At 43.5% G+C, this 25000-nt stretch overlaps 1 protein-coding gene across 1 annotated transcript in view; it reads left to right on the top strand.

Moving 5' to 3' along the window:
* Positions 1–17250, top strand: part of exoc6 (exocyst complex component 6) — a 60945-nt gene extending 43695 nt beyond the window's left edge. Inside the window, exons 19-23 of the mRNA XM_061708168.1 lie at positions 2919–3098; positions 10165–10306; positions 10567–10640; positions 15255–15367; positions 17011–17250. Coding sequence (XP_061564152.1) covers positions 2919–3098; positions 10165–10306; positions 10567–10640; positions 15255–15367; positions 17011–17137 — 636 coding nt within the window. The 3' untranslated portion in view covers positions 17138–17250. The remainder of the gene's footprint in view (positions 1–2918; positions 3099–10164; positions 10307–10566; positions 10641–15254; positions 15368–17010) is intronic.
* The last annotated feature ends 7750 nt before the right edge of the window (positions 17251–25000 follow it).

Here is a 25000-nt window from a genome sequence, read left to right as displayed (position 1 = left end):
ACCGGTTTCTGGGGGGGGGGGGGGTAGGTCAGAATCACTGACCTACAGGGTTAGGGTTAGTTACAGAGCCTGATCTTCAAAAGATCAGCTCATTTTATCAACTTGTTTCCTCTTAATTCTTCTTAAAAATGCAAAAATAGAATCAACTGGTTTGCAGATGATTAAATATTGTATTTTAATAAGATAGACACTCGACTCCTCAGACTGATTGATTGGTTGGTGGATTGATTGATTGATTGATTGATTGATTGGTTGGTTGGTTGGTTGAACGAAGGAACGAACGAAGGAATGAATGAACGAACAAACAAACAAATGAAGGAAGGAACGAACAAAGAAACGAACAATCAAACAAAGGAATGAACGAAGGAAGGATGGAACGAATTCAAGAACGAACGAAGGAAGAAACACAAACGAACAAAGAAATGAACGAAGAAACAAACAAAGGAATGAACGAACGAAAGAAGAAACAAACAAACAAACAAACGAAGGAACGAATTAACCAATAAACGAACAAACGAACAAAGAAATGAACGAAGAAACAAACAAAGGAATGAACGAACGAAGGAAAGATGGAATGAACAAAGAAACGAACAAACGGCGGAATAAACAAACGAAGGAACAAAAAAAACAAAAGAATGAAGAAACAAATGAAGGAACCAACGAAGGAACAGCCTGAGAGAAGAAGCTGAGGAAGGTTTTGTCCTTAAATGTCCCCCTGCTCTTCCCAGACTCCAGAATCTCTGCGGTATCTCTGCGGTATCTCTGCGGTATCTCTGCGGTATCTCTGCGGTATCTCTGCGGTATCTCTGCGGTATCTCTGCGGTATCTCTGCGGTATCTCTGCGGTGTCTCTGCGGTGTCTCTGCGGTATCTCCCGTATCTCTGCGGTATCTCTGCGGTATCTCTGCGGTATCTCTGCGGTATCTCCCGTATCTCTGCGGTATCTCTGCGGTATCTCTGCGGTATCTCTGTGGTATCTCTGTGGTATCTCTGCGGTATCTCTGTGGTATCTCTGCGGTATCTCTGCGGTATCTCTGTGGTATCTCTGCGGTATCTCTGCGGTATCTCTGGTATCTCTGCGGTATCTCTGTGGTATCTCTGTGGTATCTCTGTGGTATCTCTGTGGTATCTCTGTGGTATCTCTGGTATCTCTGCGGTATCTCTGGTATCTCTGCGGTATCTCTGTGGTATCTCTGCGGTATCTCTGGTATCTCTGCGGTATCTCTGGTATCTCTGCGGTATCTCTGTGGTATCTCTGGTATCTCTGCGGTATCTCTGTGGTATCTCTGCGGTATCTCTAGTATCTCTGTGGTATCTCTGCGGTATCTCTGCGGTATCTCTGCGGTATCTCTAGTATCTCTGTGGTATCTCTGCGGTATCTCTGCGGTATCTCTCCGGTATCTCTGCGGTATCTCTCCCGTATCTCTGCGGTATCTCTGCGGTATCTCTGCGGTATCTCTAGTATCTGGGCGGTATCTCTGCGGTATCTCTGTGGTATCTCTGCGGTATCTCTGCGGTATCTCTAGTATCTGGGCGGTATCTCTGTGGTATCTCTGCGGTATCTCTGTGGTATCTCTGTGGTATCTCTGCGGTATCTCTCCCGTATCTCTGGTATCTGGGCGGTATCTCTGCGGTATCTCTCCTGTATCTCTGCGGTATCTCTGCGGTATCTCTCCCGTATCTCTGCGGTATCTCTGCGGTATCTCTCCAGAATCTCTGCGGTATCTCTGCGGTATCTCTCCAGAATCTCTGCGGTATCTCTGCGGTATCTCTCCAGAATCTCTGCGGTATCTTTCCAGAATCTTGGCGGTATCTCTGTGGTATCTCTGCGGTATCTCTGTGGTATCTCTGCGGTATCTCTGCGGTATCTCTCCAGAATCTCTGCGGTATCTCTGCGGTATCTCTCCAGAATCTCTGCGGTATCTCTGCGGTATCTCTCCCGTATCTCTGGTATCTCTGCGGTATCTCTCCAGAATCTCTGCGGTATCTCTGCGGTATCTCTCCCGTATCTCTCCCGTATCTCTGCCGTATCTCTCCCGTATCTCTGGTATCTCGGCGGTATCTCTTGTATCTCGGCGGTATCTCTTACAGTCGTAGTTAACTGTAATGTTGTGGTTTGAATTGATTGGTTGAATGAACGAAGGAACGAACGAAGAAACGAATGAAGGAAAGAAAGAAACGAATGAACGACGGAATGAGCGAATGAAGGGAGGAACGAACGAAGAAACGAAGAAACAAATGAAGGAACAAACGAACAAGCGAGGAATGAATGAACGAACAAAGAAATAAACGAACGAAGGAAAGAAACAAACGACGGAACGAGTGAGTGAATGAACGAAGGAACAAAGGAACGAATGAAGGAACAAACGAACAAGCGAGGAATGAATGAATGAACAAACAAAGGAATGAAGGAATGAAGGAAAGAAACAAACGACGGAACAAGTGAATGAAGGAAGGAACGAAGAAATGAAGGAACAAATGAAGAAACAAACAAAGGAATGAACGAATGAAGGAACAAATGAACAAGCGATGAACGAATGAAAGAACGAACGAATGAATGAAGGAATGAAAGAACGAACAAACGAATTAAGGAACGAATGAACAAATGAACGAACGAATGAACAAACAAACGAGCGAACAAATGAAGGAACGAACGAATGAATGAACGAACTAAGGAACGAAGGAACCAACGAAAGAAGAAGCCGAGGAAGGTTTTGTCCCTAGATGCCCCCCTGCTTTTCCAAGACTCCAGAATCTCTGTGGTATCTGTGGTATCTCTGTGGTATCTCTGGTATCTCGGCGGTATCTCTTACAGTCGTAGTCACCTGTAACATTGTGGTTTGAACCCCGACCCCTCCAGGTCCGGGTCCCGGTCCAGTTCTAGTCCTAACCCCCCCCCCCCCCTGCTCCGTGTTCCAGGACGCCCGTCACGCCGCCGAGGGCGAGATCTACACCAAGCTGAACCAGAAGATCGACGAGTTCATCCAGCTGGCCGACTACGAGTGGGGCATGATCGAGTCAGACGGCCGCGCCTCCGGCTACCTCATGGACCTCATCAACTTCCTGCGCTCCACCTTCCAGGTCTTCACGCACCTGCCGGTGAGCCCGACCGAACCGAACCGCCGGCCTCCACCGGGGAGAAACCCGCCACCTCCATCCTCCCGTCTCATTTCCTCTCTTTTCTGTGATGAATCTTTCTCCTGTCATCTCTTTTCCATCAACCTCCTACTTGCTTCTGTCGCCCCGTCCACCTGCCCCCCCTCCATCCCTCCATCCACGAGTCCAGCTTCCTCTCAGTTGCTCATCCCTCCCTCGCCTCCCACGCCACCTTCACCAGCACTGTCGATGATTTGTTTTACTCCTTTGGCGCTTTTACACTAGTACCTACTCAGCACGACTCGTCTCGCCTCCACTCGCCTCGTCCTCGTTTCTTTTAAACAGCCAGATCAGCAGTAGGAGGTTGGAGAAGCTGCTGTGACATATTTGATTGTGTTTCTAAACGGAGAAGACAAAAACACTAAAGTAGAACCTGGAGGAGATGATAGATGTGCTGCTGGGTCTGTGGCTCGTGTTCCATATCAAGTTAAAAATGAGAGAGAGAGAAGTACGGAAGAGTATCAGGGCCAGGCAGGAGGAAAATAAAAACAATATTTTAGAGGAAGATTTTTTTTTTATCATGCACTTCGAGAAAAAAGTCGAAATGTCGAGAGAAAAAAGTCAAAAGTTCATGAAAAAAGTCGAAATGTTGAGAAAAAAAGTCGAAATGTTGAGAAAAAAAGTCGAAATGTTGAGAAAAAAAGTCGAAATGTTGAGAAAAAAGTTGAAATGTTGAGAAAAAAGTCAAAATTTCTTGAATAAAGTCGAAATGTCGAGAAAAAAATCAAAATGTCGAGAAAAGTTGAAATTTTGAGAAAAAAAGTCGAAATGTCGAGATTAAGGTTGAGGTATAATTTCGAGAAAAAAGTCAAAATTTCAAGAAAAAAGTCGAAATGTTGAGAAAAGTTGAAATGTCAAAAATAATGTTGAAGTACAATTTCGAGAAAAAAGTCGAAATGTTGAGGAAAAAGTCAAAATTTCTTGAATAAAGTTGAAATGTCGAGAAAAAAGTCAAAATTTCGAGAAAAAAGTCGAAATGTTGAGAAAAAAATCGAAATGTCGAGATTAATGTTGAAGTACAATTTCGAGAAAAAAGTCGAAATGTCAAGAAAAAAGGCGAAATTTTGACTTGAAATTGTATTTCAACATTAATCTCAAAATTTTCGACTTTTTTCTCGAAGTGCACAATAAAAAAAAATCTTCCCCTCTCAAATAATTTTTCTCCTGCATGGCCCTGGTACTCTTCCGTAGAAAAGTGCATTGGTATCTGAGCAGCTATGAAAAGACAGAGCTCCTGGTAGATTTGGTGGTTCCTTATCTCCGTCTAGATCTTTTTAATTCTCTCCTCAGCACCAGGTTTATGAACATCTGCACCTCAGAGTTGGATCAGAACAGACTTCTACTGCCGTTGCCTGTCGGATAAAATCGCTGTGAGTCGCTCTTGCGCTGATTCCCGCTTCCTGATTCAAACGTCTGACTCCAACCCCCCCACCAATCGGTGGCCTGTAGTGTGATGACATCACAGCCGACTCAGCCGCTTAGAACCTCGGCAGAATAGAAACAGAAAAAGTATCAACTCGGCACGTTAGGCCGCTAGTGTAAAAGTGTAAAACGTTTGCGAGTCGAGTCGCGCTGAGTAGGTACTGGTGTAAAAGCACCACTTGATTCCAGATGAGCTGGAGCTGACTTACTTCCTCCTGTCCATTTATTGTCGCTGCATTTTTTCCCCCTGTCCTTTCCCTCCTTCCCTCCTTCCTCCCCCGTCTTCCTCCATTTTTGCTTGGTTTGGGGCTCAGAGTAACAACAATGACCATGCATCGATGTCGGTGAGTAAACCTGCCGCAGGAATGAGGGTGTGAGCTGCATGCTGGTCTCTGGTTTGTGGTGCTGCCCGGTAGGGCTGCAACCATTCGTCCACGTTCTCGACAAAAATCGATAATCAAAATTGTCGACAATTATCGCCAGACGTGTTTTTCCAACGGAGTGAGGCGTCTCACTTCCATACAATCTCTGCCGAGAGTCGCGCATGCACGATAGCGTCTCAGCACGATAGCGTCTCAGCACGATAGCGTCTCAGCACGATAGCGTCTCAGCACGATAGCGTCTCAGCACGATAGCGTCTCAGCAGCTGCAGGTAATAAAACTTCAAAGGTTTGGGAGCATTTTAGCCTCGATACGGCGAATAAAAAGATTGTTGAACGAAACGGACTGGCCTTGGTAAGATATTAAGCCTATTTTCATTTGTTAAATTAATTTGTTTCATTCGTTAACTTTGCTTATTTCATGTTATTTATTAGTATTATTTGAGCCACTCACAGCTACTCTCGTTGTTATAACCTCAATCACATAATTGTTGCAGGTGAAAGGTGAAAAAGCTTGTGTGATGACAATGATGGATTTGCATTTAACTTTCAGTCAGATGCCTATGAACTGTCAATCATCCATCAAACTCCACAATGATCATGTTAACATTAAGTCAGATAGATTTGTCTGGACTTTTCTCTTGCGGGACGGGAGAAGACACTAAATCAGGGGTGTCAAATGTGCGGCTTCTCGCGGGCCGCATGCGTTTCCAACACAGAAAACCGAAATGTTAATTTACTAAAAAGGAAGGCATAAATAATTGCCATGAATCGCAGAATATCCGATAATATATTTCTTCTACAAATCCATCGTTATTCCACAAATAGAGCAGTTTTCGACATTTTTTTCGCCGATTTTATTTATTATTACTTTGTAGACGGTCGTTTATTTTTATTAACTGACTACTATTATATATTTTCACAGGAAAAATATCACTGCTAAAAAAGATGATAGAAGATATTCATTTGGATAATTTCAGTTTTGAATACGAGGATAGTGACAAAGTAAAACAGTTAAAAAAGAAGTGCTGACTTTTTCGGCACACTGGCGTAAATATCCGCGCCAATTTTTAAAAATAAATACACTTAATTGTACTGGAAAAATCTCTAAATCACAAAGAAACACTCGGATGTAATAAGAAAGATTTTGCTTTTAATTAAATTTCCTATAAAAAAGCTAAATATAAAAAAAAACGTACTTGTTTCTGTTTATCTTTGTAAAATGATATTAAAAGTATCTTATACATAATTTGAAAAAAAATGAGAAATTTCAAGAAAAGATCCTGAAGAAATATATTTTACATAATTAGAGTGTAAACAAAGTGCATATTTCCTTTTAAAAGTAACTAAACTGATATTGAATTAGATAACAATAGTAAAAAAAAAAAGAATTAGAGAAAACATTTTCTGCACCGTTTTTGTTATTTTCAGCGTGCGGCCCGCGAGAAAAACATTGGTCAAATCCGGCCCGCCAAGAAAAATGAGTTTGACACCCCTGGACTAAATCAATACATCTCTATTATCGTGCGCAGTGCGGGCATGAATTCTCAGAGTTTTGTGGATGCGGGCGGGACCAGGATGAAGAAAACAGTTCCGCTATAGCAGGGCTCTGGTACCATCTTTCTGATGTTTATTATCATTTATTTATCATTTATCATTTAATTATCCGATTAGTCGACTAATCGTTTCAATAGTCGGTGACTAGTCGACTATTAAAATAGTCGTTAGTTGTAGCCCTACTGCCCGGTGGACGGCGGTGTCATGTGACCGCAGGAAGACACGCCTCCCGTAGTTTAGCTTCAGCTACCGTCAGGCATGAAGTCACAGAGCAGACGAGCTACTACACCGTGATATAAGACGACATCAGCTTCACGTTTCCATTTCTCAGCTGCATGCCTCGCCACCGTTGACTATGATGCTCGTCTGGGGGGTCGGGGTCACCTGGGGGGGCCCTGGTCCTGGTCCTGGTCCCCGGTACAGGTCCTGGATCAGGCCTCCCACCTCTTCCATCCACTCAATGCTACTGACGTCTGACTCTGTAAACTATGATGTTGTGTGTTTGACTCACCTGGAGATTCTCCTGCTGGGAAACAAGTAGACTTGTAGTCAAGACTAAACCGCCTAAACACGCCTGAACCGAGACCTAAACCGAGACCTAAACCAAGACCAGAGAGTATCAAGACACTACCAAGACCAAGACACTAGCAAGACACTACCAAGTCACTAGCAAGACACTACCAAGACCAAGACACTAGCAAGACCGAGACACTAGCAAGACCGAGACACTACCAAGACCGAGACACTACCAAGACCAAGACACTACCACGACCAATACTCTACCAAGACACTAGCAAGACCAAGACACTACCAAGACCAAGACCAAGACACTACCAAGACCAAGACGCTACCAAGACCAAGACACTACCAAGACCAAGACTCTACCAAGACCAAGACACTACCAAGACCAAGACACTACCAAGACCAAGACGCTACCAAGACCAAGACGCTACCAAGACCAAGACACTACCAAGACCAAGACACTACCAAGACCAAGACACTACCAAGACCAAGACACTACCAAGACCAAGACACTACCAAGACCAAGACACTACCAAGACCAAGACCAAGACACTACCAAGACCAGGACACTAGCAAGACCAAGACACTACCAAGACCAAGATACTACCAAGACCAGGACACTAGCAAGACCAAGACACTACCAAGACCAAGACCAAGACACTACCAAGACCAAGACACTACCAAGACCAGGACACTACCAAGACCAAGACACTACCAAGACCAGGACACTACCAAGATCAAGACACTACCAAGACACTACCAAGACCGAGACGCTACCAAGACACTACCAAGACCGAGACACTACCAAGACCGAGACACTACCAAGACCGAGACACTACCAAGACCGAGACACTACCAAGACCGAGACACTACCAAGACCGAGACACTACCAAGACCAAGACACTACCAAGACCAAGACACTACCAAGACCAGGACACTACCAAGACACTACCAAGACCAGGACACTACCAAGACCAAGACACTACCAAGACCAGGACACTACCAAGACACTACCAAGACCGAGACACTACCAAGACCGAGACACTACCAAGACCGAGACACTACCAAGACCGAGACACTACCAAGACACTACCAAGACCGAGACACTACCAAGACACTACCAAGACCGAGACACTACCAAGACCGAGACACTACCAAGACCGAGACACTACCAAGACCGAGACACTACCAAGACCGAGACACTACCAAGACCGAGACACTACCAAGACCGAGACACTACCAAGACCAAGACACTACCAAGACCAAGACACTACCAAGACCAAGACACTACCAAGACCAAGACACTACCAAGACACTACCAAGACACTACCAAGACCAAGACACTACCAAGACCAGGACACTACCAAGACCAAGACACTACCAAGACCAGGACACTACCAAGACACTACCAAGACCAAGACACTAGCAAGACCGAGAGACTACCAAGACCGAGACACTACCAAGACCAAGACACTACCAAGATCAAGAAGCTAGCAAGACACGACCAAGACCAAGACACTACCAAGACACTACCAAGACCGAGACACTACCAAGACCGAGACACTACCAAGACCAAAAGACTACCAAGACACGACCAAGACCAAGACACTACCAAGACACTACCAAGACCAAGATACTACCAAGATACTACCAAGACCAAGATACTACCAAGACCAAGAGACTACCAAGACCAAGACACTACCAAGACCAAAACACTACCAAGACCAAGACACTAGCAATACCAAGACACTACCAAGACACTACCAAGACCGAGACACTACCAAGACCGAGACACTACCAAGACCAAAAGACTACCAAGACACGACCAAGACCAAGACACTACCAAGACACTACCAAGACCAAGATACTACCAAGATACTACCAAGACCAAGACACTACCAAGACCAAGACACTACCAAGACCAAGAGACTACCAAGACCAAGACACTACCAAGACCAAAACACTAGCAAGACCAAGACACTACCAAGACCAAGACACTACCAAGACACTACCAAGACCAAGATACTACCAAGACCAAGACACTATCAAGACCAAGATACTACCAAGACCAAGATACTACCAAGACCAAGATACTACCAAGACCAAGACACTACCAAGACACTACCAAGACCAAGATACTACCAAGACCCTACCAAGACCAAGACGCTACCAAGACCAAGACACTACCAAGACCAAGATACTACCAAGATACTACCAAGACCAAGATACTACCAAGACCAAGACACTACCAAGACCAAGACACTACCAAGACCAAGATACTACCAAGACCGAGACACTACCAAGACGGAGACACTACCAAGACCGAGACACTACCAAGACCAAGACACTACCAAGACCAAGACACTACCAAGACACTACCAAGACCAAGACACTACCAAGACCAAGACCAAGACACTACCAAGACCAAAACACTACCAAGACCAAGACACTACCAAGACCAAGACACTACCAAGACCAAAACACTACCAAGACCAAGACACTACCAAGATACTACCAAGACCAAGACACTACCAAGACCAAGACACTACCAAGACCAAGATACTACCAAGACCAAGAGACTACCAAGATACTACCAAGACCAAGAGACTACCAAGAGACTACCAAGACCAAGATACTACCAAGACCAAGAGACTACCAAGATACTACCAAGACCAAGAGACTACCAAGATACTACCAAGACCAAGAGACTACCAAGATACTACCAAGACCAAGACACTACCAAGACCGAGAGACCAAAGACTGTCGAGACCCAGACCAAAGTGGTCCAGTGGGGCGTGTTGGTACCCTGATACCACCACTATGTCAGTCTGATCGTTTTTATTATTATTCAAAACAGTTAAATTCTAAAGCTCGTATATAAAACAGGTTTCTGGTCGTTCCTCCAACCAACGTTCGTGTTTCTGCCTGCTGTCAATCAAACGTTTGGGTTAGAAACCGTCTAACGTTGATTCTCTTTTTACCGTCCTCACTTTTATCCCCCGTTCCTACTTTACTCTCCTCTGCCCTTTGACCCCTGGTCTCTCCTACCCCACCCCCGCCCCTCCTGGTCTCTCCTGCCCCCCCTCCTGGTCTCTCCTGCCCCCCCGGTCTCTCCTGCCCCCCCCCAGGGCAAGGTGGCCCAGACCGCCTGCATGTCGGCCTGCAAGCATCTGTCCACGTCGCTGATGCAGATGCTGCTGGACTCGGAGCTGAAGCAGATCAGCATGGGAGCCGTGCAGCAGTTCAACCTGGACGTCATCCAGTGTGAACGTGAGTGGAACCGGAACCCTGGTACCATAAACCTTAAACCCTGGTACCCTGGTACCCTGAACCCAGAACCCGGGACCCTGAACCCCCAACCTAAACCTTAAACCCTGAACCTGGTACCCGGGACCCTAAACCCTCAACCCGAACCCTGAACCCTGGTGCGGTGCAGCGTCAGCTGAAACCGCTGAAACCGGTGTAAGGGTGTATGGGTTAGTTACTGGTTAGTTACCTTCTGTCTCATTGGTACTCTTGTGTCTCCCCAGTATTCGCCAGCTCCGAGCCGGTCCCGGGTTTCCAGGGAGACACGCTGCAGCTGGCCTTCATCGACCTGAGACAGGTACGTCTGACCGGGTCTGCTGGTCTTACCCGGGTCTGGGGGTCTGACCCGGGTCTGGGGGTCTGACCCGGGTCTGGGGGTCTGACCCGGGTCTGGGGGTCTGACCCGGGTCTGCTGGTCTGACCCGGGTCTGGGGGTCTGACCCGGTCTGGTGGTCTGACCGGGTCTGACCCGGGTCTGGGGGTCTGTTAGTTTGGTTTGGTATCACATTAAAGGTAGTGAAAGGTTTCTGAGGTGTGTTTGTTCGTTTGATTAAAAACCTCCTTCCCAGATGTGGGAATTCAGAGTAGATGATGTTTATTTCTTAAAACCTGGAGCCTCTAATCGCTGGAGACTCGTTTTTATCCCCTGCTAGCGTCTCGTCCCCCCCCCCCGGTCGTTAGCACCGCTGGTATGTAAAGTGCTGAGCGGTTAATCCGAGCCTGGAGGCAGAACTGATTCAGAAGTGATTCAGATACCTGAACTGGTCTGAAAAAGGGACCAACCGTGTGAATCGGGGGTGGTGACCCCCAGGTGACCTCTGTCAGCTCAGGATCTCAGCCAGCGCTGGATGTGCAGGTCTCCTGTCCATCCTGCTAATCCTGGCCTTGAGGCGCCGGGGGGGGGGGGGGGGGACCGGCGGGCCGAGGTCACTCAGAGGTCACTCAGAGGTCACTCAGAGGTCACTCAGAGGTCACTCAGAGGTCATCCTGGTGCTTCCCTCCCCGTATTAACCCTGGTGAAGGTTAGGGTTAGTTACCGTCTGTCTCATGGGTTACTGGTTAGTTACGGGTTAGTTACGGGTTAGTAACGGGTTAGTTACGGGTTAGTAATAGGTTAGTTACTGGTTAGTTACGGGTTAGTAATAGGTTAGTAACAGGTTAGTTACGGGTTAGTAATAGGTTAGTTACGGGTTAGTAACGGGTTAGTTATGGGTTAGTCAAGGGTTAGTTACGTGTTAGTTACGGGTTAGTAACAGGTTAGTTACGGGTTAGTAACGGGTTAGTTATGGGTTAGTCAAGGGTTAGTTACGTGTTAGTAACGGGTTAGTAACGGGTTAGTTACGGGTTAGTAATAGGTTAGTTACATGTTAGTTAGGGGTTAGTTACCAGTTAATTACGAGTTAGTTACGGCTTAGTAACGGGTTAGTTACGGGTAAGTTACGGGTTAGTAACAGGTTAGTTACAGGTTAGTTACGTGTTAGTTACAGGTTAGTAACGGGTTAGTTACGGGTTAGTAACAGGTTAGTTATGGTTTAGTTACTGGTTAGTTACGGGTTAGTTACAGGTTAGTTACGGGTTAGTTACGGGTTAGTTACGGGTTAGTTACGTGTTAGTTACGGGTTAGTTACGGGTTAGTTATGGTTTAGTTACTGGTTAGTTACGGGTTAGTAACTGGTTAGTAGCAGGTCAGTTACGGGTTAGTAACGGGTTAGTAATGGGTTAGTTACAGGTTAGTTATGGGTTAGTTACGGGTTAGTAACGGGTTAGTTATGGGTTAGTAACAGGTTAGTTACAGGTTAGTTACGTGTTAGTTATGGGTTAGTTACGGGTAAGTTACGGGTTAGTTACGGGTAAGTTACGGGTTAGTAACAGGTTAGTTACAGGTTAGTTACGTGTTAGTTATGGGTTAGTTACGGGTTAGTAACGGGTTAGTTACGGGTAAGTTACGGGTTAGTTACGGGTTAGTAACTGGTTAGTAGCAGGTCAGTTACGGGTTAGTTATGGGTTAGTTACAGGTTAGTTACGGGTTAGTTACGGGTTAGTAACAGGTTAGTTATGGGTTAGTTAAGGGTTAGTAACAGGTTAGTTACGAGTTAGTTACGGGTTAGTAACGGGTTAGTTATGGGTTAGTTAAGGGTTAGTAACGGGTTAGTAATGGGTTAGTAACAGGTTAGTTATGGGTTAGTTACGGGTTAGTTATGGGTTAGTAACGGGTTAGTTATGGGTTAGTTACGGGTTAGTTATGGGTTAGTTACGGGTTAGTTATGGGTTAGTAACGGGTTAGTTATGGGTTAGTTACGGGTTAGTTATGGGTTAGTTAAGGGTTAGTTACGGGTTAGTTATGGGTTAGTTATGGGTTAGTTAAGGGTTAGTTAAGGGTTAGTTATGGGTTAGTTAAGGGTTAGTTACTGGTTAGTAACGGGTTAGTTATGGGTTAGTTACAGGTTAGTTAGGGGTTAGTTAAGGGTTAGTAACGGGTTAGTAACGGGTTAGTTAAGGGTTAGTAACGGGTTAGTAACAGTTTAGTTACAGGTTAGTTAGGGGTTAGTTAAGGGTTAGTAACGGGTTAGTAACGGGTTAGTTATGGGTTAGTTAAGGGTTAGTTATGGGTTAGTTAAGGGTTAGTAACGGGTTAGTTACGTGTTAGTTATGGGTTAGTTAAGGGTTAGTTATGGGTTAGTTACGGGTTAGTAACAGGTTAGTTATGGGTTAGTTAAGGGTTAGTTATGGGTTAGTTAAGGGTTAGTTATGGGTTAGTTAAGGGTTAGTAACAGGTTAGTTAAGGGTTAGTCATGGGTTAGTTACTGGTTAGTTACGGGTTAGTAACATGTTAGTTATGGGTTAGTTACGGGTTAGTAACATGTTAGTTATGGGTTAGTTAAGGGTTAGTAACGGGTTAGTTATGGGTTAGTTACGGGTTAGTTACGGGTTAGTTAAGGGTTAGTTACGGGTTAGTAACGGGTTAGTTACGGGTTAGTTAAGGGTTAGTTACGGGTTAGTAACGGGTTAGTTATGGGTTAGTTAAGGGTTAGTAACGGGTTAGTTATGGGTTAGTAACGGGTTAGTTACGGGTTAGTAACGGGTTAGTTATGGGTTAGTTAAGGGTTAGTAACATGTTAGTTATGGGTTAGTTAAGGGTTAGTAACATGTTAGTTATGGGTTAGTTACGGGTTAGTAACATGTTAGTTATGGGTTAGTTAAGGGTTAGTTACGGGTTAGTAACGGGTTAGTTATGGGTTAGTTAAGGGTTAGTAACGGGTTAGTTATGGGTTAGTAACGGGTTAGTTACGGGTTAGTAACGGGTTAGTAACATGTTAGTTATGGGTTAGTTACGGGTTAGTTATGGGTTAGTTACGGGTTAGTAACATGTTAGTTATGGGTTAGTTAAGGGTTAGTTACGGGTTAGTAACATGTTAGTTATGGGTTAGTTAAGGGTTAGTTACGGGTTAGTTACGGGTTAGTAACGGGTTAGTTATGGGTTAGTTAAGGGTTAGTAACAGGTTAGTTAAGGGTTAGTCATGGGTTAGTTACTGGTTAGTTACGGGTTAGTTAAGGGTTAGTTACGGGTTAGTAACGGGTTAGTTAAGGGTTAGTAACAGGTTAGTTAAGGGTTAGTCATGGGTTAGTTATGGGTTAGTAACGGGTTAGTTATGGGTTAGTAACGGGTTAGTTACGGGTTAGTAACGGGTTAGTTATGGGTTAGTTAAGGGTTAGTAACATGTTAGTTATGGGTTAGTTACGGGTTAGTTACGGGTTAGTTATGGGTTAGTTACGGGTTAGTCATGGGTTAGTTACGGGTTAGTTATGGGTTAGTTACTGGTTAGTTACGGGTTAGTTATGGGTTAGTTACGGGTTAGTTAAGGGTTAGTTACGGGTTAGTAACGGGTTAGTTACAGGTTAGTTACGGGTTAGTTACAGGTTAGTTAAGGGTTAGTCATGGGTTAGTTATGGGTTAGTTACGGGTTAGTAACATGTTAGTTATGGGTTAGTAACAGGTTAGTTATGGGTTAGTTACGGGTTAGTAACATGTTAGTTATGGGTTAGTTAAGGGTTAGTAACGGGTTAGTTATGGGTTAGTTACGGGTTAGTTATGGGTTAGTTACGGGTTAGTAACATGTTAGTTATGGGTTAGTTAAGGGTTAGTAACGGGTTAGTTATGGGTTAGTAACGGGTTAGTTATGGGTTAGTTAAGGGTTAGTAACATGTTAGTTATGGGTTAGTTATGGGTTAGTTAAGGGTTAGTTATGGGTTAGTCATGGATTAGTTACTGGTTAGTTACGGGTTAGTAACATGTTAGTTATGGGTTCGTTACGGGTTAGTTATGGGTTAGTTACGGGTTAGTAACAGGTTAGTTAAGGGTTAGTAACAGGTTAGTTAAGGGTTAGTCATGGGTTAGTTACTGGTTTGTTACGGGTTAGTAACATGTTAGTTATGGGTTAGTTACGGGTTAGTTATGGGTTAGTTACGGGTTAGTAACATGTTAGTTATGGGTTAGTTATGGGTTAGTTACTGGTTAGTTACGGGTTAGTTACGGGTTAGTTATGGGTTAGTTAGGGGTTAGTAACAGGTTAGTTATGGGTTAGTTACGGGTTAGTTATGGGTTAGTTACGGGTTAGTTAAGGGTTAGTTACGGGTTAGTTATGGGTTAGTTACGGGTTAGTTATGGGTTAGTTACGGGTTAGTTAAGGGTTAGTCATGGGTTAGTTACGGGTTAGTTATGGGTTAGTTACGGGTTAGTAACATGTTAGTTATGGGTTAGTTACGGGTTAGTTAAGGGTTAGTTACGGGTTAGTTACAGGTTAGTTAAGGGTTAGTAACGGGTTAGTTACGGGTTAGTTGAGGGTTAGTTACGGGTTGGTTATGGGTTAGTTACGGGTTAGTTACCTGACCTGTCTACATGTCTTCTCTACAGCTGCTGGACCTGTTCATGGTCTGGGACTGGTCCACCTACCTGGCCGACTACGGCCAGCCCAACTCCAAGTACCTGCGGGTGAATCCGGCCACGGCGCTGGCGCTGCTGGAGAAGTGAGTGCCGCTACGCTAGTTAGTTACTGGTTACAAACACCTGAAAACCTGAACGATGAGCTAGCCCCAGCTAGTTAGCTACTGGTTAGAGCAGCTAGCCGCTAGCACCACTGAGTTAGTTACTGGTTAGAGCAGCTAGCAGCTAGCACCGCCTAGTTAGTCTCTGGTTAGAGCAGCTAGCGGCTAGCACCGCTGAGTTTGCTACTGGTTAGAGCAGCTAGCGGCTAGCACCGCTGAGTTAGCTACTGGTTAGAGCAGCTAGCAGCTACCACTGCCAGGTTAGTGAACCAGAAACCCGTTTGTGACCTTTAACCTTTGTGCTTCTCTTCTAAACTCTTTTTCGTACCATTAAAACCTTTTCTCCTCTGCTGTTTCCTGCTGCCGCTAACACCTGCTAACCGCCGTCCCCAGAGTCTACCGAGGGTAGGTGCTGTCTCACCTGCACGCGCTTACTTTGGATTTATTTATTTATTTGATCCATCTATTTCCACGTTGTGGCCACGCGGCCGCCTCTCCTGGCCGGTATCAGAACCATCTTCTGGATCTGATGCTGTTCAGGCTCAACGTTTCATCAGGGGTCCGAATACTTGAGCAAAGTTTTTCCTACTAAAAATCTTTTAAAGTTCATAAACTTTGAACGTTTTTATTTGCAAATAGTTATTGTGTTGACTCTTCTGAGAAAATGGTTTTCACGATTAATCGTGAGAAAATCGTTTTCATGATTAATCGTGAGAAAATCATTTTCACGATTAATCGTGAAAAAATCACTTTCACACTGAATCGTTTTCACGCCGAATTGTTTTCACGTTGAATCGTTTTCACGATTAATCATGAAAAAATCAGTCACGATTAATCGTGAGGAAATCCTTTTCACGCTGAATCATTTTCACGATGAATCGTTTTCACAATCACGAAAAAATTGTGAGGAAATTGTTTTCATGATTAATCGTGAAAAAATAGTTTTCACGCTGAATCGTTTTCACGATGAATCGTTTTCAGGTTGAATCATTTTCACGATGAATCGTTTTCACGTTGAATCGATTTCACGATTAATCATGAAAAAATCGTTTTTACAATTAATCGTGAGAAAATCGTTTTTACGATTAATTGTGAGAAAATTGATTTCACGATTAATCGTGAGGAAATCGTTTTCGCAATTAATCGTGAGAAAATCGTTTTCGCGATTAATCGTGAGAAAATCGTTTTCACGATTATTTTGTGAGAAAATCGTTTTTGCGATTAATCATGAGAAAATCGTTTTCGCGATTAATCGTGAGGAAATCGTTATCGCGATTAATCGTGAGAAAATCGTTTTCGCGATTATTCGTGAGGAAATCGTTTTCAAGATTAATCGTGAGAAAATCGTTTTCACGATTATTTCTTGAGAAAATCGTTTTCGCGATTAATCGTGAGAAAATCGTTTTCGCGATTAATCGTGAGGAAAGCGTTTTTGCGATTAATCGTGAGGAAATCGTTTTCACGATTAATCGTGAGAAAATCGTTTTCGCGATTAATCATGAGAAAATTGTTTTCGCGATTAATCATGAACAAATCATTTTCACGATTAATCGTGAGAAAATCGTTTTCACGCTGAAAACATTGATAGTTATTGTGTTGACTCTGCTTCATCTCTGCCCCCCCAGGATGAAGGACACCAGCAAGAAGAACAACATCTTCTCTCAGTTCAGGAAGAACGACAGAGACAAGCAGAAGCTGATTGAGACGGTGGTGAAGCAGCTGAGGAGCCTGGTGAACGGGATGTCCTCGTAGACCCCCCATGACCCCTCCCAGACCCCCCCACCGAGGTCCTCCTGGACCCCCAACCCCCCCCAGGGAGGAGCCTGGTCAACGGGATGTCCTCTTAGACCAGACCTGGAGCCTGGACCCCCTGGACCCCCCCCCCCCCCCTCGAGGTCCTCCTGGACCCCTCCGCTAATGAGAGAGAGACTCGCCTACATGCACATAGATGATGGAACCACACACACACATATATACACACACACACACACGCACACACACACACACAACACACACTGTTAAGGCCTGCAGGAATCTTAGCATCTCCATCATCATCTGCCTGAATGTAAATAAGCTAATCGTTAATCGCTAATCGTGAGAAAATCGTTTTCACATTGAATCGTTTTCACGTTGAATCGTGAGAAAATCGTTTTCCACGATTAATCGTGAGAAAATCGTTGTCACGATTAATCATGAGAAAATCGTTTTCACGATAAGTCATTTTCACGATTAATCGTGAAAAAATCGTTTTCACATTGAATCTTTTTCGCGTTGAATCGTTTTCACGATTAATCATGACAAAATATTTGTCACGATTAATTGTGAAAGAATCTTTTTCACGATATATCGTGAAAAAATCATTTTCACGCCGAATCGTTTTCATGATTAATCGTGAAAAAATCGTTTTCACGATTAATCGTGAGAAAATTGTTTTCACGATTAATCGTGAAAAAATCGTTTTCACGTTGAATCGTTTTCACGATTAATCGTGAGAAAATTGTTTTCCCGATTAATCGTGAAAAAATCGTTTTCACGTTGAATCGTTTTCACGATTAATCGTGAGAAAATTGTTTTCACGATTAATCGTTAGAAAATCGTTGTCACAATTAATCATGACAAAATCTTTTTCACGATTAATTGTGAAAATGTCCCACCGGTCCCGGTACCGCCTCCTGAACGGACCTGAGGACGATGACGTCTCCAGAGACCGATGTTCCCGATCACAAGTTCTGCTGGTTCTGCTGCGCGTCCTATTGATGATTTCAAGCCCACGTTTCCGACCCAGACCTGGTCCCGGTCCCGGTTCTGGTTCTGGTTCTGGTTCTGGACGGAGTTTATTTCATTATGATTTTGTGTGAATAAACAATAAACAATAACATGTAAAGCTTTTACCAAAAAAGGAAAGAATTCACTTAGAACTGCACGTTAATCAGTTCGGGGCGTCGCAGCATCTGGGTCCGGTTCAGACCGGTTCACACCAGTCCGGTTCAGTCCGGTTCAGACCGGTCCAATAGCACTTAATTCCTCCTCACCAGAACACGTGTGTTGGTTCTGGTTCTGCTCCCCGACACATGACTGAAGGACCTGAACTTCCTCCAGAACTAAAGTCCGATCCGTCCTCAAGAGTAATCTGAGAAAGAAAGTAATCTGATTACTTCTGGTTCTGGACCAGTGCTGAGTTATGAACCGGGCTTTTCTGTTTCCACTGACAAAGAACCGGTTCCGGGCCAGAAGAACCGGTTCCAAGGTAAAACTGGATCTTCAGTTGAACGAGTTGTGAACCAGAACCAGAACCAGTTCTGGAACCGGTTTGGTGGAAACGGGGGTACCAGGGGTCCCGGTGTCTCCTGGAGCTTCTTCCAATTGAAACTAAATGAAATGTGTTTATTATATATAAGTGATGTTTCGTGGAAACACGGAGCTACTGAAGCGAATATTAAAAATATTCAGAAGTAAAGTTTGTGCACTTATCGTTTTCACGATTAATCGTGAGAAAATCGTTTTCACGATTAATCGTGAGAAAATCGTTTTCACGATTAATCGTGAGAAAATGGTTTTCACGATTAATCGTGACAAAATCGTTTTTCATGATTAATCGTGAGAAAATGGTTTTCACGATTAATCGTGAGAAAATCGTTTTCACGATTAATCATGAGAAAATCGTTTTTACGATTAATCGTGAAAAATCGTTTTCACGATTAATCGTGAAAAAATCGTTTTCATGATTAATCGTGAAAAAATCGTTTTCATGATTAATCGTGAAAAAATCGTTTTCACGATTATTCGTGAGAAAATCGTTTTCACGATTAATCATGAAAAAATCATTTTCATGATTCATCATGAAAAAATTGTTTTCACGGTTTATCGTGAGAAAATCGTTTTCACGATTAATCATGAAAAAATCGTTTTCACAATTAATCATGAAAAAATCGTTTTCACGATTAATCATGAAAAAATCGTTTTCATGATTAATCGTGAAAAAAAATCGTTTTCCCAATTAATCGCGGAAAAAATCGTTTTCACGATTAATCGCGGAAAAAATCGTTTTCACGATTAATCGTGAGCTGAACATTGAACATTCAGACGTCGTCTGCATAAAACCACAACGTGGCTCAAGCACTTGTTTTTAACGATTTGGGCCGAATCCCGACTGAACCGAGACGGGCCGACAGGTCAGACGGTTACTCAGACGGGTCCAGAACCAGAACCTCCCTGGATGCTGAGGCGCTGACCCCCCCGACCAGAACCCCCCCCTAGAGCTACTTCCTGCTGCTGCGTCTCCAACAGCTCCGTCATTTAAACTCATGTAAGTTTCTGTTCCTGAACTGAATCCTGATCTCAGCAATAATGACCCGGTTTATCACACATGACCTTTAACCTCTGACCTGTAACCCCCCCCCCCTGGGGACTGTAACCCCCCAACCCTGAACCTGTAACCCCCCAACCCTGAACCTGTAACCCCCCAACCCTGAACCTGTAACCCCCCAACCCTGAACCTGTAACCCCCCAAACCCCAACGAGCCTGTTTGCACTGAAACCGTGTTTAGTTTGTTCCTCTGGGTGTAAATGTTTCATGATGCTTGTAAATGCAACTGTACATACTGCAGATTTTGTAAAGTAAAGTGTTCCAGCGGTGGGGGGGGCGACCCGGACCCGGGGGGGCTGACCCACCCGGATCTCCATGGGGGGGCCGAGGGAGGGCCAGGGCCCCCCAACCCCCCCCTGCAGCTGCATGGTGGAAACACAAACATCTGCTCCAAGAACCTGTAAAACATTTCAGTTCATCTATTTAAATATGAGTTCTGCAGATTTTAACTTTTAAAAAAAGAAACATCTTCAAACATTTCCTGTCGTCCGTCCTCTTCTTGTTTCATCAATGTGTCCTGAAACGTTCGGAGATCATTATCTGTAGCTCGACCCGTTAGAGGTTCCAGGAGGTGAAAACCAACCAGATCAGCTCACGTCTGCTGATAGAACCCTGGTTTTATTTTGAAAGGGTTCAAGTGAAGCCAACTCAACAACTAAAAAAAAAATTTCAATTAAAGATTTGTAATGAATCACTTTAAATTTTTTGGTGCTAGTACGTTCGGGTCGGGGAGGCCTGGCTGGTCTTTGAATTGAAATCTTTATTTCGAGCATAAAATAATTATAAAAACAAAAACACAAAATATCAGAAAAAAAGAATACAAATAAACAGTCATTAAACAAAATCAAAAAGAATTAAACCTTCCTGTCTGAAAGGGAGTAAAAACCTATGAGGTCCTAACGCTAGTTTCTATTTCAATTTTACTCGAATACAACATAGAAAAATAAAAAAATATAACAGCAAGCTTTACCTTATCAAAAAAATAATTATTACAAATATAAAAATATTACAGCACTTCATTACAATATTACACCTGAGCATTCTAAATATAAATATACCTGAGCATTATAAATAATAAATATATATATATATATAATATATATAAACACACATATACAGGACTTGCTCAGAAAATTAGAATATTGTGATAAAGTTCTTTATTTTCTGTAATGCAAAAATGTCATACATTCTAGATTCATTACAAATCAACTGAAATATTGCAAGCCTTTTATTATTTTAATATTGCTGATTATGGTTTACAGTTTAAGATTAAGATTCTCAGAATATTCAAATGTTTTGAGATAGGATATTTGAGTTTTTTTAAACTGTAAACCATGATCAGCAATATTAAAATAATAAAAGGCTTGCAATATTTCAGTTGATTTGTAATGAATCCAGAATGGATGACATTTTTGTTTCTGTAATTGCATTACAGAAAATCACAATATTCTAATTTTCTGAGACAGTCCTGTATATTGATTGGTAACATTTTCTTATGAGCTCCACTAATTCAAGACATTTCAACAGTTTTAACTAAAGAAATAATGGATTTGAAGGATGACTATATTGTTTTCTATTAATTATTCACATGGCTTTTTTTTAGTATATTTTTTGCCAGCATTTCTCCAAACTTCAATGTAATAATAATAAAACCAGACTCAAAAAAATGCAAATAATAAAAAAAAGAAGATTATTACAGAACTGTCTCAGAAAATTAGAATATTGTGATAAAGTCCTTTATTTTCTGTAATGCAAAAATGTCATACATTCTGGATTCATTACAAATCAACTGAAATATTGCAAGCCTTTTATTATTTTAATATTGCTGATCATGGTTTACAGCTTAAGAAAACTCAAATATCCTATCTCAAAAAATTAGAATATTCTGGGAATCTTAATCTTAAATAATCTTATCTTTGTCACAATATTCTAATTTTCTGAGACAGTCCTGTATTGTTTTCTACTAATTATTCACATGGCTTTTTATATATATATATTTTGCCAGCATTTCTCCAAACTTCAATGCAATAATTATGAAACCAGACTCAAAAAAATGCAAATAATAAAAAAAAAAAAGCTGGGGCGCCACCTCGGCCGCCCCTGTCGCCCCCGTCGCGCCTCCCGGGACAGAAGCGTCGCCTCCCGGGACAGAAGCGTCGCCTCCCGGGACAGAAGCGTCGCCTCCCGGGACAGAAGCGTCGCCTCCCGGGACAGAAGCGTCGCCTCCCGGGACAGAAGCGTCGCCTCCCGGGACAGAAGCGGCGCTTGTTTTTCATCGCGTGTGTCATGGCTGGCGCGCCGCCAACCAACACACGCTAGCGGCGAACCGGCGCTGAACTCTGGCCCGGGTCGGCGGCCGGGCCGAGGATCCCTGTCGCCGCGGGAGTAATGAGGCGAGAGGCATTAGCCGCGCTGCAAAAACCTGTTTGTTTGTTTCCAAAGGTCAGCGCGACCTCTGAACTCTGCAAGCTCCGGCAGCGACGCCGGACGGAGAGGAGAGGAGAGAAAAGCAGCAGCAGCTCCGACCTTTAATGAGGTTCTGCAGCTTGTTGCATTTCAGAACTTATGAAAAGAAAAGAAAAGTTGAGTTTTAACCCTGTTTCCACCCGAGAAACCGGTGCTACAGGGTTAGAACCGGACCTGAACCGGTGCCATCAGGTCCGGTTACTGATGGAATTTCTGAATTCCTTCGTAATAATGTCTCTGAAGACTCGTCTAGAGTTTCTTTTTATGTGAAGGTTTCCGAAAAACGGAGAGTTTTGGGAGAAGTTTCCCAAAAACGAAGGAAGCTTCCCAAAAATGAGAAGTTTCTGGAGAAGTTTCCCAAAAACAAAAGGGGAGAAAATTCCCAAAAACGAAGAGTTTTGGGAGAAGTTTCCCGAAAACGAAGAGTTTCAGGACAAATGTCCCAAAAAGGAAGAGTTTCAGGACAAATGTCCCAAAAACGAAGAGTTTCGGGAGAAATTTCCTAAAAACGAAGGAAGTTTCCCAAAAATGAAGTAAGTTTCAGGAGAAGTTTCCCGAAAACGAAGAGTTTTGGGAGAAGTTTCCCGAAAACGAAGAGTTTTGGGAGAAGTTTCCCGAAAACGAAGGAAGTTTCGGGAGAAGTTTCCCAAAAACGAAAAGTTTTGGGAGAAGTTTCCTGAAAACGAAGAGTTTCAGGACAAATGTCCCAAAAACGAAGAGTTTTGGGAGAAGTTTCCCAAAAACGAAGAGTTTCGGGAGAATTTTTCCCAAATACGAAGAGTTTCGAGAGAAGTTTCTCAAAAACTAAGAGTTTCCGGGAGAAGTTTTCTAAAAACGAAGGAAGTTTCCCAAAAACTAAGAGTTTCGGGAGAAATTTCCCAAAAACGAAGAGTTTCGGGAGAAGTTTCCCAAAAACGAAGAGTTTCGGGAAAAGTTTCCCTAAAAACAAAGAGTTTCAGGAGAAGTTTCCCAAAAACGAAGAGTTTCGGGAGAATTTTTCCCAAATACGAAGAGTTTCGAGAGAAGTTTCCCAAAAACGAAGAGTTCCGGGAGAAGTTTTCTAAAAACGAAGGAAGTTTCCCAAAAACAAAGGAAGTTTCTGGAGAAATTTCCCAAAAACGAAGAGTTTCGGGAGAAGTTTCTCAAAAACTAAGAGTTTCCGGGAGAAGTTTTCTAAAAACGAAGGAAGTTTCCCAAAAACAAAGGAAGATTCTGGTGACCCCCCTCTGGTCATAATGAGAACCCGGTCAGGCCTTCTGGATTCACCGAGGCTCCAGCAGAGTTTCAAGCTTCGGTCAACGACGTGTTGAGTGAATGTGATTCTGTACGCTGACGATGTCCATCTCTCCCCAGAACAGCGTCTTCTCCCCGATCGGCCTCTGAACCTGAGAATAGTTTGTAGCTGTGTTGCCTCCGTGGGAGGAATACGAAGTGCGTCTGTCCGAGACATCGGCGGTAAAAGGCCACGGCCGGAGAATCGTCAACGTTCCCTCAGTCGCCTTCGGGCCGAGCGGATTGGCTGACGGTTTGACATTCAGAGTTTCAGATCTCGGACCCCAGTTCCCACAACTCCTAACCTCCTCCTCCACCGGGCGTTCCCCCTTCAGGTAGTGACGGTATGATAGTAACGGGGCTTTCACGTGGACGTTTGTACGTGCACTTCATCACACGACCTTCCCGTGACCTTCATATGACCTTCACACGCTTATATTCTCTTTACAAACCCTACTCTGACCATCTTATTCAATAGAATCTCAGGCCCCGTTTCCACGTAGCAAAAACGGTGGTGTTTTCATGCGTTTTGGCCGTTCGTTTACACGAAAACGAAGCTCAAAGTCTCCAAAAACCATCATTTCTGAAAACTCCGGCCAAAGTGAAAACCTCCGTCTTCACGTTTGCTTGTAAGCGGAGAGAAACGGACATTTATTCTTCAGAACGTCACATTATGCGACAGAAACGTCACCAGCGTCATGAGTGACACCTGTGGTTACAATTAGTTTGTAACCGTCAATATTTTCTTGTATTTTACCTGTTTTATATTCTAACGTCACACTTAAAAGTAACTCCACTTCTCTGTCACTCCAAACCAAAGACTCTCGTTCATCTTGGAAGTAACTGGAAGTTACTCGTGTCATTTGTTGATGTTTTTTTCCAGGATTCTGATTGGCTAGCATGACTTTATCTTCTCGTTACACTGCCCCCTGCAGGTTTGGCTGCTCATAGCACTTTAACAGCTATTTATGCAGGTTCCTGGAAATTATGGGATTTTTCTAAACGTAGAGGGGGAAATATCCGTTTTTGAGAAATTTTGAGAAAAAAGTCGAAATTTTGAGAAAAAGTCAAAATTTTGAGAGTTGATGCCAGTTTTTCTAAATAAAAGAGACCAACATGATCCACTGGGCGGTGACCCCCCCCGTCACCCCCCGCTTTCCTTTCTCAGTTATTAATTATAAGTATTTCTAGCCATCATTGTTCTGGTAGTTTGTTGTGCTGCTCTTTCCTCTTGTACACGTCTGCAGGCCAGAGCTTCAGGAGCTGCATGCTGACCAGTTTTCACCTGCCATTGATGATGTCATAAATGATGGGGGTTTATGTTCTGGTCTCTGGACACTTCTGTTTGTAATAGAGACTTTATAAATAAAACTGAACTGAACAGGTTGTGGCAGCTAAAGCCTGAATTATGGTTCTGCGTCAAATCGACGCCGTGCCTACGCCGTCACCGTGATGCCGTCACCGTGACGCCGTCACCGTGACGCCGTCACCGTGACGCCAGCGTGAACCTT

Source organism: Cololabis saira, chromosome 19, assembly GCF_033807715.1.
Source record: "Cololabis saira isolate AMF1-May2022 chromosome 19, fColSai1.1, whole genome shotgun sequence".
NCBI lineage: Eukaryota > Metazoa > Chordata > Actinopteri > Beloniformes > Belonidae > Cololabis > Cololabis saira.
The sequence above is the reverse complement of the archived record's forward strand: the minus strand, read 5'-3'. Positions and strand labels throughout refer to the sequence as shown.